The sequence below is a fragment of the Haliaeetus leucocephalus genome, unplaced genomic scaffold (genome assembly GCF_000737465.1).
Source record: "Haliaeetus leucocephalus isolate CR32 unplaced genomic scaffold, Haliaeetus_leucocephalus-4.0 Scaffold155, whole genome shotgun sequence".
Classification (NCBI taxonomy): domain Eukaryota; kingdom Metazoa; phylum Chordata; class Aves; order Accipitriformes; family Accipitridae; genus Haliaeetus; species Haliaeetus leucocephalus.
In genome coordinates, this window is record NW_010972591.1 from 1,955,848 (window position 1) to 1,976,716 (window position 20,869).

The 20,869-nt window shown below is 34.2% G+C and overlaps 1 protein-coding gene across 2 annotated transcripts in view; it reads right to left on the reverse strand.

Moving 5' to 3' along the window:
• DYNC2H1 (dynein, cytoplasmic 2, heavy chain 1) overlaps window positions 1–20,869 on the reverse strand; it is a 185,457-nt gene that overhangs the window by 4,123 nt on the left and 160,465 nt on the right. For both annotated transcript variants that reach the window (XM_010562117.1, XM_010562118.1), the window contains 3 exons: window positions 9,895–10,004; window positions 9,466–9,547; window positions 1,628–1,744 (listed from right to left, as the gene is read on the reverse strand). In XM_010562117.1, coding sequence (XP_010560419.1) covers window positions 1,628–1,744; window positions 9,466–9,547; window positions 9,895–10,004 — 309 coding nt within the window. The remainder of the gene's footprint in view (window positions 1–1,627; window positions 1,745–9,465; window positions 9,548–9,894; window positions 10,005–20,869) is intronic.

Below are 20,869 nucleotides of genomic sequence, written 5' to 3' on the forward strand. Positions count from 1 at the left end.
CGTGTATATATTAAGATGTCTGGCAATTCCATATTTATCCTATTTACTTTCAAGTAAATTAGAAATCTGTTTATTTCTCTGAACAAAAAACTCCCTGTAAACTACTAAAGAACTGAAAAATCTTTCACTGGTCAACTTTGTAACAGGTTTTGTGGTGTTTCATTTTGTTTTTTTTTTTTTAATTTTCAGTATTTTCTTTCCCATCAAAGAAGGGAGCAGTAGTGCAGATGATGGCTAGTATTTACTTGTGTGTTCAAAGTCTAAATCATGACCATTATACTTCGAATGCTGTACTATAATATAATGCTATTCCCTTTGCTGGGAATAACAATGAGGGGAAAAAAAAGAAAAGTTGGGATACAGTAGTGTGTTAGTAATGGAGCTCCTTGCACAATAACTATCACAATATACCACAAATCTCATCATCACCATAATTTATAATTAATAAACTCAATTCTAACTGAAGTTTCAACTACTTGGGTCCAGTGAACTTTTTTCTTTAACATTCTTCTTACCAAATCTAGGCTACTCAAGAGCGAACTCTGCAGAGTTCTCTAGGTTGCTGAATAACAAACTCCTCTAGTTAATAAATTCATTTGCTTGATGAGTTAATGTCTACAGGACAGGGTAAAAGGTGATATTATTTTTCATTTTTTATATACTGCTAATTTTATTTTTTGTGATAAAGTGGAAAAAACCTGCATCCACCCTGTTTCTCACTTTCTAAATTTACATTTGATTTTTGGTGTAAAAGTCTTAATCTATTTTCTTTTAGATCTGTATGTGGGACTCTTCTCAGCTGTCTGTCCCAGAGTTAGCAGTCTAGGCTGTCTCTAGAGTCACATCTAGACAGAGATTTATCCCAGTTACCTTATGATGGGATGGACTTCCTGAGATGCCTATCTTACTGAGACGAAAGAAGGAGCAACTAAGTCATACCAGGCAACTAACTTTTAGACAGCGAAATTTAGATGAGATGAATTCTACAATAAGCTTTCTCTGAGTTATAAGACTGTAAGTATATGAACTTGTAATTCCTACACATCCTTGAATAAGTTCTATGTAACTTTTTCCTTTATTTATCAGAGATTACTATTACAATTGGAGAGCAGAAGCAGTAACAATTTTTACTGTTTGGATTACTTCACTTTCATCTTACATAGTTCTGCAGACATTGTTTTTTTTTTAAATTAGTGTAAGTAGGTGAAATGCTTTCTTTGCTTACAAATCACATCATATTCTCTATCTTTTTATTGCTGTTGTATTTTAATTTAATGCTTAAAATGTGAAGAAAATATATTCTAGGAATGAACTCCCAAACTCATGTATACATTTACTAAATACACTTTTGAAAATATGTTAATGTTTTTTAAAAGACAAGAAAAAAAAGGTATGACTGAAACAAAGCCCTTGTCTTAATCTAAACAATAGAAGCTAAAAATATTGACAAAATGATAATAAGTTCTTGTTTTCTATAAAAGAAGTAACTGCTTTTCCTATTAAAGACAGGGATTTTTATTTTGAAATGAGGGGGAAAACAGGTCAGCAACATCATACTGAAAAGTTACTACACAGAAAAAAGCAAATTATGGGTCTTGAAAGTTTAGGGCTTTAAATAATTTAGTACCTGTGGAATCCAGGCCATGTAACAAGGGAGAACAGATGACACACTGGGAGAATCATGCAGATTTTCTGAAAGTCGATTTCCATCAAAACTGCAACCTTCCAGTTGTAAGCCACTGATCTGCCGTGGAAATATAAAATATTCAAACATACATAACAGACTTGAAATATCAGTAATGATTACACTGTGCTTTAATAAATGATCACCCTTTTTACTGTGACCAAATTTTTAAATAACAGGAAACTAATTGTTGTAATGTTCTGTGTGAGAATAGGAAACATGATTTAAAAGCAAGATCTGGACCATGCTTTGGCGTGAACTTCCTCTGATTGGGATTCACATTCTTTGAAAAGTTGGAGAAAAATACCTGTAAATTTCATCATTTATGAAACTGCAGTTGCCTGGCATTAGATTAATGGAAATATGATAGCAACAGCCAAGTACACAATCATTACAATGTCAAGAAGAGAAGAACAATCACTGAAATAAGCATGACTTCCTGCTTGGAAGTCTGAGCACAGCTTTCAAAGAATGGAATGTGCGATTACGCAGCTTCTGCAGAGGCAAACAAAATATATTGAAACAATATGAGAGAAGATTTTATTTAACATAACTCAAGATTTCTTATATAAACTGCTGTTTGGAAAAAATAAATAAGAATCCCATATGCTTCTGTAAGTAACTATGCAATGCTTTATATGTAACATGTTTTAAGTGCTTTCTTTTAATTAGTAACTACTTTCAGCCTCTGAGCTAAACATTCTCTTTTTTCTTCACTTAAGTCCTGCATAAAGTAATGACAATGATATCTAGTCTGCATTTCTTCCAAATAAAATTTTCAGTATCTGTTGATCATTTTATTTTCCCAGTACAAATAATAATAGATTGCCAGTATAAATAATAATAATAGTCAGTTTGGCCTGCTGAAGTGAGAACTTCAATTTCAGCAATAATAAAACTTAACTCAGTAATAACTTTCATGCAGCTTTTCAAAAGACTAAATCTTAAACTGGAAGCAGATGTCTAACAGAAGATACAACATGAAAATCATCTGTTATACTATCATACTAAAGCCCTGAATTAAATACATTATAGCGAGGTAGGCTTTCACCAAATGCAAGGTTCATAAAACAGTGCTAGAACTAGGAAGTACAATGCTGTTGGAAACTGGATGAGTGACCACATAACCAGAATGGAGAAAGGTATCACTTTCTAATACATTTTCTCTTGCAAGAAATTTTAAAAAGTGTAGTAAGTTTTAAGAAGTGGTTAAAGTATGATGTTACAAAGAAGATCAGTATCATAGAAGATGTAATGGAAATAATTTGCTTTGGTAATTACAGTATTCTAAAATTATTTATTTGACAAGAAAAGTTGCAATTAAACAGTAATACAATGGGGGTCACTGTCATGCTTGAAAAACAATGCTTTCCTCCCAAGTGTTGGGTTTTTTTTGTTAATACTTTACTAACAGTATACTAGCTAAGATTATGTTTTGCATTTTTAATAACTCATTATTCTTTTGATTGTAGTCAAGCATTGCAGTCTTCAAACATTTGCTTCTTTAAAGTCGTATTTCTAACTCTGAGCTGAGGACTCTTCCTTACAATGTACAAGATGCATATATACATATTCTAATATGAAAAAAAGGTTATAAAAGATTGCATTTTAAAAAGCTATAGAAAAAAGCTGTGTTTCACCTTGGTCAGACAGTGACCAGAGAAGTGGCAACATTCTTTGAAACAATCTGTGCTCCATACAGACTAGGACTCACAGTAAAGCCTACAAAACCGTGGATAACCTGAACCAAAACCAAATGGAAAGCTCAGAATAGTATGAGTTTTTCTCTAACTTCCACAAAATATTATAACAAGGCCTTAGTGAAATGAACTAAATTTTTCAGACTTTCTGTTTGGAACTGCAAAAACTTTTTTTCTCCTTCAACTTCTTGTCAAAAGCTTAAGGTCTTCTCTTCGTTATGAAAGTGTGACACTCTTCTCCCTTCTCCTGTGAAGATTAATGTGATCTTTTCTTTGAATCTTCCCTAAGATTTTCAGGTCTGTTGCTTTTAAGTTACAGTGTTAACATTTGATTTCTTTCCAAATTCAAAATCTCTCCATACAGATAAGATTTTGGAAAAAGCTGGCTTTATCTAGTAAAACAGAAGTTTGGGTGTCAATAGTCTTTAATGATAGCCTATATACACTCCAGTGTCACTTACTCTGTCTTGCAAGAACAAATATGTAAAAAAAAATAATTGTAAAAGGCACAAAAGGAATAAAGTCTTACTAATGATTATACTGAGGCTTTCCCAAAGACTCCTTCCTACTGCTCTCTGTTGTTAACATCAATACTTAAGGCCTTGCTTTATTGTATGCACAGGTTCTAGGTCACACTTTATCTCACTACAGTTGTGACTGAGTGCTTTCAAAGCTCTTATTTATCACTATTGCACAAATATTAGAAAGATTAATCTCATACGTTCTTCTTTCTGCCCTTCCTGGATTCTGCAGAGATGTTTGTTATGGAGTTTAGTTTGATAAATATGTGAGTTTGGCACAGTTACTGAGGAAAGACTAGTCTGATGAAGAGGTTTTAAAATTTATTGTTACGGTGTTCGAAGGCCTGGCCATGCTGAACATCTCTAAAAGAAGTTTCTATAGAAGTGGGTCACCTATTGAAAAATCTGTTTCTACTGCACACACATTTCTTCTTTTGATATTGGCAGTTCCTTTGACATTATAGTTATGTAAAATAACATCATTTGATCTACTGGAAAACTTCAAGCAATCATAGAAATTCTTTTGAAGATGAAGACCAAAATTTTGACTTTGATTCAATATTAAAAGACACTGAAAAATATAAAACACTGGAACAATGTACTTTCAGATACTGTTTGGCTGAGTACTCCCATAGCCATGTTCTCATTTCTATGACAAACGGTGTAGAGAAACTGCAACTACTATGAAGGACATGGATTTCACAGTATCTATAATTAGCATGCATAGTATTTTTGCGTTACTCAGCTCAGAGTAATGGCTGGAGTTGACCGTAATTTTTAAAATTTTAATTCCTACAAAGTATTTCACATTTTGCAACTATTGGTACTCGTTCAGTTTCAAAAAAGCTATTGTTACACATTACAGATTATGTTTCTTTATGTTTCTTCTTACATTTGTAGGAAGTGTGCTGATACCATGGTCCAAAGATCTCTGTTTCCAAAATTTCAAATTCTCTGCAATTAATTTTTCCTTACTATTTAATGCCATAATTTCCCATCAAAAGATACAAACTACAGCAGACTTAACGAAGTCATATTTTCACTTAATTACCTCTACAGGTATTTCAGTGTGGAGGTATACTGCAAAAAAAGACCTCCTAGGGTGCCTTATAACAGTATTTCTGTCAATTGCTAGGAGTATATTTTTGTTATTAATGCTGATACTATGTATTTCAATATTATAGTATTGCAATAAATTTTTGTTTTTCATTATGTATATGAAGCTCTGCCCAAGCTTACTACCCAAAAAGTCTCTTACGAAGTTTCTTCCTTTCCTTCATTCTTTTCTACAATAACAGAAAATGGAATGCCAAAAGGAATGACTACCTGCTTTTGTACAACAGCACAATCAGTGCACAAAGCAAATAGAAGAGATGTATTTGCATATTAGTATGTGATTATATTGCAACAGCCATACATTTTCGGTACCTTTTGTTAAAGCAATCTGAAGTGATATTAAAGAAGGTGTAATTTTATAGAGAGTGATTCTAAATCAAATGTTCACCATATCCTACTAGGAGAAATCTACTCCACATCATACTTCTAAACTATCACCTGAATTAACACTGATAATTTAACATCAGATTTGATAATCCACCCAGATTCAGGTGTATTCTTGGCCTGATTTGAGTGCTCCTCTGCCTACTTTGTAGTTACACCGACAGTTCTAGCACTTCATACTTCTAACTTACAGATGATCACACGGTATATAATTTGAAATTTTTGGCAAACAAAGATCATTCCACATGTCTACAAATGCTGAAGCACAATGCCATTTTTTAAAAGTGCAGGAAGACTGAAAAAGCATTTTCATCATACAGATCATAATGAGATTTCCACCTTCTTTTCCTTTCCAGAACAAATTCTAAGCCATCAAAAATTTTTAAAATTAAAGGCAAGAAAAAAAATCTCAAAGAACATGTCTTCAAAACAGTCATTAGCTGACAGTGTGACTAAGAAAATTATACAAAGTGTGTGTGAATCTTAGGTTTAAATTCAATATTCATCTGCATTCCTAATTGTTCCAATCCTTCATCAAAGATATTCTATTAGAATAATTAAATACCCATTGATTCAGGGACTTGAGCACGACAGTCCCATATCCCAAAATGGAGTCCCCCAACCATGTGAGTACAGAATCAAGTCTCTCAGTGGAAACAGTCACACAAAGTGAAATAGCACCATTAGCATAAATTGAGACTGATAAGCCTCAGAATAGCCTATACTACGATGTGGTTCTTGTAGGGGATATGAGAGATCCAATTTTAAACCTGTAATCTGAATCATGTGAAGAAGTCAAATGCCGTATCAACAAATCAAATCTCCTGACAAAAATAAATCATATTTACTAATTCTACCAATTATTTTACCACAATCTTTCTGATAGTCTGAAGATCTATCATACATAAGAAGAAAGTGTCTTAGCAAAGAGAAATGAATGCAGGTTCATGCCACTTCGACAATATAATCTGAAGACCTGAAAGTTGCCAAGGGGGAGAAAACCAGCAGGATTGGGTATACCTGAGTTTATCTTATAGACGAAGAGCTGTATGATCAGGCAGGTTTGAAACTGAAACACAGTAAATCATTATGAAAAGAAAACTTCTAAAGGGGACAAAAAAAAGGTATTTGTGCAGACACAATAGTATGTCTATGCATATATACTATTAACTGAATACATTCTTATGGATACATATGAATACAGGATGCCAAGAAACATTTTACATTTATTTCAGTTATCTTATTCTGCACACAGCTGAAATGGAAACAGATCTCCTTTCACTTATGAACTGAATTTTTAAATGGGAAAAATTTCTTAGTTGTCTTATCTGCAGAAAGAAGGATATCCAGTGAGGAAGTAACAGTTAAGTATGAGGCTGAGATACACAATTTCAAACTTGTAGTGGCCTAGTTCACTGAGGATCGTATGTATTTAACCAGATCATGTGTAGCCTAAGCCAGCAAAAGTAGACAGGTTATTTTTTTTGCTAATAATTTTCACCTTGTTTTTACAACATCCTGTTGTGATTACAATTTGTTTTCTTCTATTTCATTCCTATGTAAGATTTGTTATTCATGTACTATACTTGCTATAGAAGAGATCTGATCAGCTCTGGTGCTTTTATACAATGATGATATCACCTTTAACCAAGCAAATAACTGGTGTTCTTCATAACAGCACTGCATAAACTTAACTTATCTTTTGCATAAAGTCTGGAAAATCTTTAAATAAGTCTGATACCCTATGTCTCCATGATAACTGTTTATTTAAACTTCCAAAATGTGACAGGTTTTAAAAAAAAATAATTTTACCTTCAGGCAATTGATCAAAACTACTGTGGTAGGACCATAGCAATTGTAAGTTTTCTCCATCAGTGGAGAAAGACAGGTATCTCCTGAAAGTTGTTTAACCCATTTAAGATCTGTATTGGTGCATGTCTTTCTTCATTGACAAAATAAGGCTGGTAAACTCCAATTTCTGATTTTAGTATCTAAAATTTGAGTCCCTACTCAAAATAGTTCCCCATTCTATAAGGTTAGCCTGAATTCTTGACTTTAAATTTACCAGTATCAAAATTCATATTGCTCATGTGAACCAAGCTTAACATGCAATCAGAGGACACATATTAGAGGATGATTTTTCTGAACCACTGACATTTTTATGCCCTAGTTACAGTCCATGTGGTATTTAGCTTTACTAATGTGAAAGTTTCTCCCCAGTTCTCCAAGACCACAAGGAAGGACTCACAGAAAGGAATCTAAATATTCAGCATAGCAAAGGGTTCCAAAGCCTTTCTGTGCATCAAAGATTCAAAGGAGCAGTGAAGATTCTTGCAAATACTTAATAATACAGATTCACTGAATATTGCTTTTACAGAGGAAAGGATAATATTCAAATCAAGTAAGTAAACTTAATAGAATTCCTACCTTTCGTTAAAAATAACCACTCACCTAACTGCTTCTACTATTCCTGTAGCAGAGAATTTGCTCTTAAACAAAATTCTCTTTTTATTTTTGATTTCTCTTGGAACACAAGACTCATTCTCATAAAGCGATAGAGAATACGTTAACATTTTGCCTACATAAAACCGTGACTGCTAACAGTGTATTCCAACTAATATTACCAAAAATCTACCACATAAATTTCCACATAACAAAGAATAATAAGCTTCAATACACCTAACTGGAGTGCTGTTATAAAACTCTTTCTTTTAATTACCCTTTAATTCTTTAGTTTCCAAGCAGCTATTTCAATCTAGCAGCTGTAAAATATTGTAATATTTTTTAGCATATGAAAATACTTGGATAACATTATTCACACATGGAATTCAGGTATTTGACATTGACTTCTGATGTTTTTCAAAGATAGTAGGATGGTTTTGAAGAAGTCCAGGCTTCTAGGATCTGCAGCTGACAGTTAGCCTGAGTTTGAATGAGTGGTCTGAGATGTGAAATTCCATTTTGGCTCACTGCTATGGAATTAGAAGTCTTGGCTGAATCTGGAACCTCAGAACATGTGATTTGCAGGCTCCAAGGTTTATCACATCCCAGGTTTATCCCAGGGAACCAAACTGCCCTAGAAGTCCCTTGGTTTATTTATCTCCAGGTTCTAGACTCCCATCTGGTTCTCATTAAATGAAGCAGGCAACCATTACTCTTATTTAAATACCAAGACTGAATAATTTTCTAAATTATATTCTCTAGTTCCAACAGGAATTAATTCATCAAAGTTCAAAAGACTGTATTGTATGAAGGTCAGATTGGATGATTACAGTTATCTTTTCTGGCGTTACAATCTATTAATACTTTAGGAATATGAATTCTTACACATTCAGTATTAGTAATTTTAGATAGTGTCAGCAGCCATCCCAGAACCCTAGCATCTCCCACAGCCTGTGTCTGCCTGCATTATCAGATTAGAGAAGGTGCCCTGCCACTTGCTTTCTCCCTCCTAGTCTAGCAATCTCTCTGCTTTAGCTGCACATCAGCACATAGTCGCGTGGCGAGTGCCTTTACTTATTCACCCATGTTTCTGTGAGAATGAAGTTTTAAGTGCTGTGCTCTTTGCTGAACACAGCACTTTGAGCTGTGCAGTATCATCGTGGGACCAACATACCCATTGGAAGATGTAGCATAGAAAACTTACTTTGTGAATTTCCTACAAAATTAAGTATAAAAAAGGTGCACAGAGAACTGGATTCAGCCAAAGTGGCAGTGCCACCTGAAATGTTAAGAAGCTAAACTGAACCATTTGTGGATTCATCTCTGCTGTCTAAGCAATCAGTAGTGACTTTATGGTTGCTGGCTATAGTCCTAAGCATCCGTTAAAAAACTGTTGGGTCTTTATCATATCAAAACCTAGTCATATTATAGTTTACTTTGGTTTGTTTACTTCCTTAGAAGTCTCTTTTCAGCGATACCACTAACCAGCCTTTGTATGTCAGGTACACCAATATTTATAGCTCAGTTATAGATACATAGAAAGTTTATGGACAGATGACTTGGACTATGCTAATAAAACATCCTCATAAAATTCTAGTAAAACATCTTAGCAGAATACCTTAACTTGGAGTTTGCCTTCCTGTATTCGCCCTTTCCATGATGCTGTAAATTTAAGGCTGTCCACTGAGCAGCTCATTATTCTGCAGAGGAAACATATATACAGTAAATCTTAGAGACATATAACAACAGGAAATGAAATACAAAAACAAACCCCATGTATTTTCAGAGTGTACCATACCATACTAAGTCTTACTTTGAAGAAAAATAGATTTTTAATTTCATCTAAAATAAAAAAAGTCAGCATTTAAACAAGTAACTCACAGCTATTCTACTTCAGTGCAAGTAATAAAAATGAGATGACTAATGACTAATGGCAGCAATTGACGTAATTAGTTGGATCTGTGTCCTGAAAATGAAATAACCATCTTCACACATAGGGAGCAATAGCACATTAGCACAAATAGGTAGATTATTCTTCCCTTATTACCGTGCAGTCTCCTGGCGTAACGCATTAAGAAACGTGTCTGGATGAAACAGTTCTGAAAGGTCAAGGGTGTCTGACAGTAGCTTCTGTTTCTCTGCTTTTTCTACCCAATTCTAAAAGAGGAAAAAAAAAAAAAAGGAAAACAAAGAATCCTGAAGTTATTGCCTGATTTTTTAACATTTTGTGTTAATGTGGGTTTGTCAATTATTATGATTAATGAAAAATGTTTGTGTAAATATACTGTAACCTCAAAGATTAATACTAATTTCAATTATTTCAAACTGGTAAACAGAAAACTAACACCATTTAAGAGTATAAAGAAAACCAGCAGTTTATGTGCAATGTGACTGATCCATTCTAAATAAACTTCTGTTCAATTCTTTGTACAGTGCAGCTCACTTGTACAATGAAACTTTTATCAAGTTTCTAACATTCTATTGAAACCCTGTTTCACCTTTACTAACAGTAGACTTCATGTTTTCCACCCAAATGGTTGTCATTACTGTCTTTGCTTTACTAAGTTCAGGTAAATAACTGCATTCCTTTCAAGTATGCTTTAAGATCATTCTTTTGTGTAAACTGCATATTAAATTCAAGAAACACCTGATTTTCAATCTGCAGTAAGAGTTTTTATAAGTACTTACCAACAATTTGTTTAAAAATATCTCTTAGTATTAGGTTGATGCTGCCATTTTTAGTATATTAGTTTGAGACATGAATTCACAGAATTTCTGATAAGATAAAAACTGGCCCCCGTTATATTTGGTAATAAATGAAACTAATAGAGGTGGGGGGAATAGCTGGCCTCAGTGATGCTTACAGAACACATGCCCCAACCTACTTGTTTCACTCTGTCTTACATGCAGCTATGAAGCCCGTCACTAGGAGCAGCAAGCTTGGAATTTCCCATCAACGCAAAGCATTATGTGCCAACATGAGAAAGACACATATTGCACCTTGCAATCTTGATAAACCATGTGTCTTAAGTAATGAAATCTGAGTTTGATCCTCAAAACACTAACAATCTCAGACTAAAGAATTTATTATCTTCAGACAAGTTATTTAGGTACCTGAGTGGTTATGCAACAGTCCATACTCAAGGGCACTCAACACAACACTCAAAATCCTGTGTTTTGAAACTTTTATACTGTACATCTTTGGTACAATTTCTTTACATGGTATAGTCACAGTCCTGACTATAGTACTGTAGTACAAACGTTAAGTTACTGTACAACCTACTCTGTAAGTAGTTGCAAGCCATATGCTTTTGCATAGAAAGATTAATGTTTAATACTAAACCAGAAAATAATCAGACTAGGATTCCACATTCTATCACTAAACAAAGACAAACTACGCTCCTTTTTAATACCAACTACTAGAAGATTATGAAATTACTCTAGTCACTGAATAAAAAATCTTGGAAGCTACACTCTCATTACACAATGCACCTGCCAGGCACCCTATCTTGTTTAAAAAGTACTATACTGTATTTTTTGAGTTGCTGACAGACAAATAATTCCACAGAAGCATCTTGGAAGTAACAAAATCATCCAAAATACAATTAAATATCACTCAGTAAATTTTATTTTGTCAGTGTCAGACACATCTCCACTTCAAACACTGAAGTTCAAACAATGTTCAAACACTTAATCAGTGATCTTTTTATCTGTCACATCACTGATTATGAGCCCTCAACCCAAATGATTATGAATCTGTTAGGAGATTTTTGCTTTCCATTTTCATTAGCTAAATGTACACACTTAATGACTCTTGTCTGCATGATTCTTTTAATGACTTTATATAACAGTCTCTTTTATCATATAGCAGTAACTCTGCATTCTGGTGAGGACAGATTTTGTAAATTGTTTTGTGTAATAAAAGTAGACACAATCGTTTCAACTTGTATTTAATATAATCATTCTATTGCTGTCATCAAATAAACTTTTAATGTAACTGCTAAAGAGAAACACTGTCAGGAACATAGATGTTTATATTCCATCCAATTAAAAGACCAGTATGGGTGATATTAATTCTGAAGTCATATAAGTAAGTAGCACTGGGAAATACACAATAACAAAAACTTTCATTAGATCACAAAAGCGAAGTTTGTAATTGCTTGTACTGCTCTACATAAAGCTGAAGGTATAGCTAATTCACAGCTGTTTAATAAATAATTTAAGATTTAAATGCAATAAAAATGATAATAAAATGTATTTTACAACACAAGTGTAAAAAATATCGCTATGCTTATTCTCTTTTTTGACTTATATGACCACATGGCTGCACGTTAGTGAAGTGCTACAGTCTCAAAATACAACACCACTATATTAAATGCATTGTTTGTCACTAGTACATCCACTACCACTGCCATAACGCTTAGAAGAGATCAGGTCTTGAAGGGAAGGAATTTTAAGCTAAGCTGCAGAAAGACTGAAGTGACTTTTCTTGAAAGGGAGAAATCCTGTAACAGATTAGCTACAGTACCTTCATCTCCCTCTTCTATCCCAACTCCAATAAAAACATACATGGACTTCATTTGTCAAAGTGATGCAAAGTTGTTTGACTTCTTATTGATCTTGGATGGCCATGTAGCATTTCAGACTTCTTCCATCACCAATGCAGTAGAAAACTTTGCCTTTCCTGCCAGGTAGGCCAAAATAATCCATGCATTTGTCACTTGCCAGCTGGATTACACCGAGAAGACTACTATCATCTCCAAGATGGTGTAAAATCTAGCTACTTGTCTCTTTGTGGCTCAGGCCAATACCCATGCTCTCTCAACTGCTCCCTCACTCCTACCTCCCATAATATGGTCTTTAACAGGTTTACTGCAATTCAGGATTTGTTTTTCTTCAAAACAGCTAATAGTCAAGATCTAAACTCACTAAAGGCAGCTTTCAGTGTATGAATTAATGCTACATTTTTCATTAGATATGGCAGCTATAACATCTGAGAAAAGGCATATGAAAGCTGAAATGTTGTATAACTTGTTTTAAAAAATAAATTCACATTATATCAATAATTTCTATTATACCAATAATGTGGTCTACAAGTCCAAATATCCTAACCCTGAAAAGATTTATATTACAAAATAAAATTAAAAAAATCTATCATACTCTCTTCTTTGTAACTGTTTATTTCAGTATTTCAATATTTCATTATTTCAATATTTCCTGAATCTTTCAATATTACAATGAAACTGGAAATTGAAGTTTGAACTGTGCATGATAGATTAATTTAGCATATGATGATTATAAATATAATATCAAAACTTATCAGCAATACCCAAAATGCTTGCAAAGCAATACCTAGCAGCATATTTCAAAACTTCAATTAATGTGAGGTTCTGTTTGGTATAATAAAAGGATTTTTTTTTTTACAAAAATAAATCTCTAAGTGCAGTCACTTTTCATGTCTCTTAACATCCAAGAAGCATCTATTCCATCTTCAGAGAGAAGGCTTTCGTATATTCTATAATCCCAAAGCAAACTGAGCACCTCATATTGAACAGTGGAAGGAATAAAGAGGCTGCCAGATTTTCACATCATTTATACAACTTCAGGATCACAGAACTCCTCTACAATGAATCAAGTACTTTTCCTTCAGCTGTTTTAATTCTTTGCAAATGTAGTCTTTTCTACTGTTTTTCTGTTGGTGCGGTCCCAGAAGAGAGATATTGAATAACATATAAATCACTATAGAAGTGATTTTATTTTCTGTGCCTAGATGGAAAATTGTATTCAGTGTTATATGAATATGCATAGCCAGAAACCATAGAGTACAATTCTGGTTTTCCACTCATTTTAGAGGAATTCAAAGTTACTAGGGAAAAAAAAAATGCAGGACTTTTTGGATAAGTCAGAGCAAACAATGGTGAGTAGCACTGCTAGTACTAGTACGTATTCAGTTAACCAAAGTTCGGATTAAGGCAAAGGTCAACCAAGCAGTTATGCTACAGTCCTATTTTCCTCACGGTGCAGCAGCTGTTCCATAGGTGTGCTCCTAAGTGTTGGCATTCAGTAGTAAATGCCAGCAGAAGTAGTTGTATTACACTCCAAAGAAATGAAATAGAGGTATTTTTTCTGGCATTGAGCACAGAGGGGGTAACGCGTAGCTTCTCAGGAGCAACTGGCATACAACATTTGCTTCCTTGTGGTAACTTTTTTTGTATGTGTAATCTTTGAGTTATTATTCTTGAGCTAGTTGTCCTTTATTAAATGAACGTGTGAATACTGCAGTATTTCAGGTATATGATAAGGTGTTGGCACATACTATCTTTCAAATGGTAAATCACAAAGGAATTTTTAATTTAGAGTCTTATTTTTGTTTTAAAAGTTTTATTTTCTTTTCTCTTTTTTAATTTTTTTTAATTTATTTTTTTTATTTTAGACCATGCAGACCAAACCTGCTGGTTAGTGCTTTAAATAAAATACCTTTATTTCTTTATTTTGGTTTGGCATGTCTCAGAAACCCCATTTGTTCAGGAAGTCTGAATACTAACACAACAGCACAGTGTTAAGCATAAAAATTCTGAGTCCATTAGCATCAATGTGCTAGCTAACGATGTGCCAGAAGCAGATGTGCAGTAAGGCATAGCTGAGGGAAGCATTAACAAATGTAATCTCATTCCAGTTACTGTATTAATTTATTCTTATCAAAACAGGAACTTAACTTTCCATGAAATGCTGTTTCCTACATTTAATAAGGATACCAGAATGATGATGCTGCATAAGAACTCTAACATCATATTGACAAGTTCGTGATTGATGTATGCCAAAAATATCTACTTTCAGATATTTCCTATATGGTCACTAAACACAGAATCCAGTTAGACAGTACTCTTACGCTTCATGCCTTCTAGTCTTTTCTTTCTCCACAACTGAATAAATCAGTTACTAGGTGCTAGATTGCATTTGCAGTTATGTAGAGTATAACTGGGTAAGGAAGCGTAAGAGCTAGAGCTATTCCTTGGTAGAACCAGAAACTACAAAACGTGCAGAGCAAAGGGGACAAACATTCAAAGAAACTTCAGTGTCTTCTCCTTCTGAAAGAGATTAGAGTCCTACTTCCCACCTCCACTGGTAAGAGGTTACAGGGGAGGGAAAACAGTGGCACATAATATTAATTTGCAGATAACAGACAAGACTGCCTACCATAATCCTTGGACAAAGTCAGAACTACACCAGACATAATTCCTCTGCAGAGCTCTAGAGCAGGGATGCTGAAATCTAGATTGTGATGGTGCTGGTGTGACTAAACACGGGTACAGAATAGTCAATGTATTAGGCACTAGTAATGATGGGATGCACTGCAGTGATTTGTTTTATAGTACCAGTTTGAAGGCTATGTTACACACAAGGAGAGCTTATTTTGCTATGGTTCATTTTCTCTGGTCAACATCCCATGAGATACAGATTTTCCATTAAGCATCTCCCTCACAGACCTTGTTTCTCTTCTGAAACAATGACCCCTTGGACTGCAGTCACCAGTCTCTCTCTTCTTTTTTCTTTCTTTCTTTTTTTTTTTTTAACTGTTTCCAGTCATTTATTTTCTGATAACACCCTCTCTTGAGGCTGTCAAAATTCAGAGAAAATCTCTCAGCCATGCCTGTGTCTCAGAACTCTCCTCTGTTAGCAACTATTAAGGCTTAACCTAACTCTCAGATATGTATGCCATGGTTATCAAACACACTGAAGCAATCTAATCAGAAATTGTTTAACTCTGTGGGGTACATATCCCAAAATATACCACAATGAAAAGGCAAACTATTTTTCTAGAAGGAAAAAGAGATCACAGAATGCAAACAGTGGCTGATACAACCCCAGTCTAAGCAAAGGAAGTGTAAGATTGCATGGCCATGTCTGTGACATGGCATCCTGGGACACACTATGCTGGCTCACGCTAAAGCTACTTACACTCCATTGAACAGAACACTGCAACACAGGATTACTGCTGAGATTATCAAATGGTTTGTTTAACAAAGCATAACTTTGTGTAGACACAGAAATGAATTACATTTTTTTTTTTAGTTGGTGTAATAAGCTGGTATGGATTGTTGTTTGTTCCTACATAGTAAAGCCAAGGCATTTAGAGTTAAGGCATCTCAAGTATAATATATGAGTTATTTGAAGCCCATAAAGCCTTTAAACCAGAATGGGAAATTTTTTATTGTGGCCAACCCCAACAGAACAGCTCATCATTAAGGCTGTAGGTGTCTTTCAGATGTCCTGCCACACTTGAGGGCTAAGAGAATACTGAAGAGCAGTAGTATGGCATGAAGCTTCATTCAAACCTGTTCTCAGGAAGTAACCCAGAGAAAGATGTTATGGAGTAATTTAGGGAAAAAATATTGCACACTTTGTTAAATAGCACACTCTTTTTTATTTTTTAACTGCATTTTTGTTTTCTATTTTTTAGATACAATGGGTTTAGTTTTAGAATTATTTCTGTTATAGAAATAATTCATTCATAAAATTAAACAACTGGAAGCAATAATATCTATGTCATTTTGATACCTACTGGAAGAAATTTTGAAGTATCCTACAGTATCATGGAATCATAGAATAATTACAGTTGGAAGAGCTCTGGAGATCTCCTAGTCCAACTCCCCACCCTCGATGAAGGGCCAGCCCAGGGCAGGTTGCTCAGGGGCTTCTTCAATGATACTTTAAATATCTCAAATGATAAGAGATTCCACAACCTTCTCTGGGCTGCCTGTTCCAGTGTCTGACCATGCTGAACATGATTTTTTCCTTCCAAATGCCTAATCAGAGTTTCCTTTCTTGCAACTTGTGTCTGTTTTCTCTTAGCTGATCTTAGTAAGTGCCACGATGTATGTCTAAGCAACACATGAAACATTTGAAATTTTCAGGGCATATAACTAGATATATCACTACTAAATATTTAACATTTAAAAGAGAAATACTCCACTGAAGTGGCACAAATCAAGTGCATATTCATTAGAGCAGATCTGACCCAAAAGGTACACTAGAGAAGTTCTAAATTATAAAATTGTAGACTTTAGGTTGAAAGGGACCTCTGAAAGTCATCTGATCTAATCACAGCTGTAAGTAGGGCCAAATTCAATGTCAGTTTAGGTTGCTCAGGGCATTGTCTACTCTACTTCTGTGTATCTCCAAAACTAGAGATTCCACAAACCTCTCTGTGCAACCTGGGCAAAGTTTTTTTCAACCAAACAGCCAAAAACTGGACAAGTGCTTCAGATGTGGCCTCAGAAGTGCAGAATAGGAAGAAATAACAACTCCCTTTGACCTTTAATAAGCTCATTAAGAATTTTGCATTTCTATGGTATCATGATATCATGGGTGACACATATTTTTAACAAATTTGCAGCTAATAAGCAACACAATTTTATTTTTATTATTCTAGTAATATCTTACTGTATTTTTTACTTGATGGGTTCTTCTGTTGATACATTCAAATCATCAATTTTTACTTTCTCAGTCTGATGAGAATAAAATACGTGAATACACATGACTGAAGAAATCTTTTTTCTGGCTTCATAATTTCCATATCTGAATAATGAACAATATTTGGTTTAGTTTTAAATTATTTACTGCATTTTGCCTGATATGCAGATAATTTCAGTTGATTAAATTTATCACATGGGATCATGAAATATTAGAAATTACACTGAAAACGGTAATTACAGAGAACCTAAAAGAAAATACGTCTTATGTGTAAGGAAAAGCATACATAACACTGTACAACAGTACAAAGCTGGTGGGAAATTTGAAAGTCAAGCTCAGATGTAGAGGACAGGTTCCTCATTGGATCATAACTCTCTTAGTTCAGAGTGACTACATGGAACTAACAATATAAAAATATCACTGCCTGCAAATGTGCTTTTACACATTCTCCTCCATGTAAGGGCACACATTCTAAGTGAGTTGCTATTTATAGCATTCAGTTGAATACACTGGAAAACATACTATAGAGCAGAAGGGTATTTACCCTTCTTGCCTTTAAGCTTCACGTACATGCCTAAAATGGGGATCTAAGCTTCCTCTCACTCTTAAAAACTCTTCTCCTTTGACACAAGGTTTGGGGTTTTTTTTCCTCAATTACTTACCTTGCTGAACATTTAGAGACAAAGACCACACCAAGAAGAACTCTACTAAGACCAAAAATACCCCCAAACCCCAAACCAGAATGCCTTTGTGTTTACTCCAGTTTTAAAATACAGTCATGACAACAGAGTTGCTGAATGCACTTGCATCCTGCACTGGTTGCTTTATATGAATGTGAATTCCCAAGAGTAAAACTACTGCACACACAACAGATAAACAAGGATTTAGTCAAGAATCACTGTCATGAGGTTTTCCTTCACAAACTAAATTTGAGATGACAGCTCTGAAACTTTAACAGCTCTGAAATTTTAAATCTTTTTTTATATTTGTACAGGAGAACAATATGAAACTATGTTATCATTTCAACTTCAGCTATATGGATTCTCCTTCAAAGAGAGAAAGATAGGTCAACATGCAGCTACGTTCTGCCTTCCCCCAAGGAAATGCCAAAAAGATTGCTAATTAGGGATGATGCTTGCTTGTGGAATGGCAATGCGTTTCTATTAGAAAATGGGCTTACTTTTTAATATATGTATTTGCAAATAGTATTTGTGGAATAGTTATATCGTGTTACCATTGATCTTGACAAATTAAAATCTCAAATCAAGAGATGAAAGATTTTGTAAACTATTCACCAAGCCAGTTCCCACCAAAACATCTACAGTTCAAAACAGAACCATGATCACATCTACTTACTTTTTAGTTAAAAAGCTGTTTTATTACTCTAAGAAATTTATTTCTATGCATGCATGTATCACTATGAAATCACAACTGTAAATTAAACAATAAAGGATTTTTAACAGAGTGCTTATTATTAGTAGATACAATATTTGTGTCGATATAGTGGTGATCAGAAGAGCAGGTTACTGCAACCAAGTTGTCTAGAAAAAAGCAAAGGAGATTGATGGAAAGTACCTGCAAATTGGTGTATTAGCATGCATTGCAACCTTCTCATTTATTAATGGCTGGAATTTAAAATTACCAAAGTCTTTGACAGCATAACATAAGGAGACTCATTTTCATATGCAAATGATAATAACATCCTTTTCTACCACTTGTACTATAATTAACCTTTTTTTGCTTGAGCTTTTATCAGACAAGACTATCCATTTTACTGTGCCTTCTCTTTTGCACACAGCTTTGTCCATGATAAAGGAAAAGAGATACAATGAAAAACAAATTATTAGAAACTGAGCAATCTACAGTTTAAATTTTAACAATTTAAATGCTTACGGTTTATTAATGTTTTATCATTGTATCTTTTCAGATTGCTTCTTGTATTGTGAAAATGTATTCTGTAGCTTAAAGAGAAAAATTAGTGAATGGTAATTATTTTATTAGATAAAGTATATCAACTAGAGCTTTAAATCTTATACAATATATGGTACAGTTTCTTGTAACTTACCGAGTATATAAATACTAACTTGCGTCCATAAAAGAAATACAGAACACTAAATCTAGTTCTTTTAAATTTAAACTGTGGTTAGAAAAAAAGATCCTTTTCTTTAAAATAAGGTAACTTCTCAGGAAGTGCATAGAGACAATGACCTGGGTTTTTCTTCTGTTTTTTGCAACACTTATAAAAAACTTCTTATAAGTGATCATCTTCTGCAATCAATATTCTACAATCAGACAGCTGAACAAAGTGGTACGATAAAGGATGCTGCTCAAACTTCTGCTTATAAGGTAGTATTTAATAATTAAAAAAGAATAGCCATTCTCTCAAAACATGCTTAGAATTCTGAGAGTTTAATCAATAGGAGTTGAATTCTGTTGAAACAGATTACTTTTCAAAACATTTAAGCCTGATGTTTATAGAAAAGCCTGTAACTTGTGGATGCCTCAGTTTAAGAGCATCTAAGCTTCATTGGGATTAAGCTTCGACAACTCACAATGAAACCAAACAAAATGCAGGTAGAGATGTCTTTCTTTTTCCAAAGCTGCTTTTTAAAAACTGTTTTTCCATGCATAAAGGAAATTGTTTTCCTAAAACTTGAGATAATCCTTGCTTGTTGACAACCAAAAAATATTTCCATTTAAAACAGCAGAGTTTGCAGACTTAGTGTGAAAACCCACTGTATTCTGCAGGAAAAGAATAATTTCACTACAAGAAATCATAATTGCAGTACCTCTGGAAAAGTCTTGAATTGGTGCACAGAACAAAAAAGAAAACTTAAGGGATCCTCCCACCTCAGGCACCCATGCATGAACACAGCTTTCTGTAAGTCACAAGAGAATACAAACTCTCTGACTTCACTTCAGCTTCTGCTTTAGCTTCCTTGGAAACTAGACCTTATTTTCAGTGGACAACACCTATGACCTGTGCAAGCCTGACACCTTCATCTTACTTTCCGTGTGGCCTCTTCTTTGGATAGCTTATCTTTATAAAGCACTACTACTCTACACTGGCCACTACTTAATCAATACAATCTAACTGAAACAGTGATTAAAAAGGGACATGATACAACAGCTGGATCTATCAGAGCTTCAAATTTGCCTATTACATGAGAGACAAAGAAAAGATCTACATTTTTATAGTAGTATTTGCAAATTTCCATTTTTTACCAAGCAGTTATCACTTAGATAAAAGGTCTTGAAAGATGTATCCTGGCTGATAAATTCTGAACAAAGTGAAATCATGCTGCAACATGATGGGAGCTGTGGGAGCCAATTAAGGCTCAGTTTCATAGCAAACTAAGTGGGATTACTTAAAGGGGTATAGGCCTTATTATGGAGTGCCAAACTGGGTGAATTTGGGGACTGAACATGACAATTCTGGGATTGTACAAGATTTATTATGGGATATTTAAGGGAAGGACCAAAAGTGGGGAAAGGATGGGTGACAAACATGAATTGGAAAACAGAGAGAGAGGTATAAAAGAGAAGGT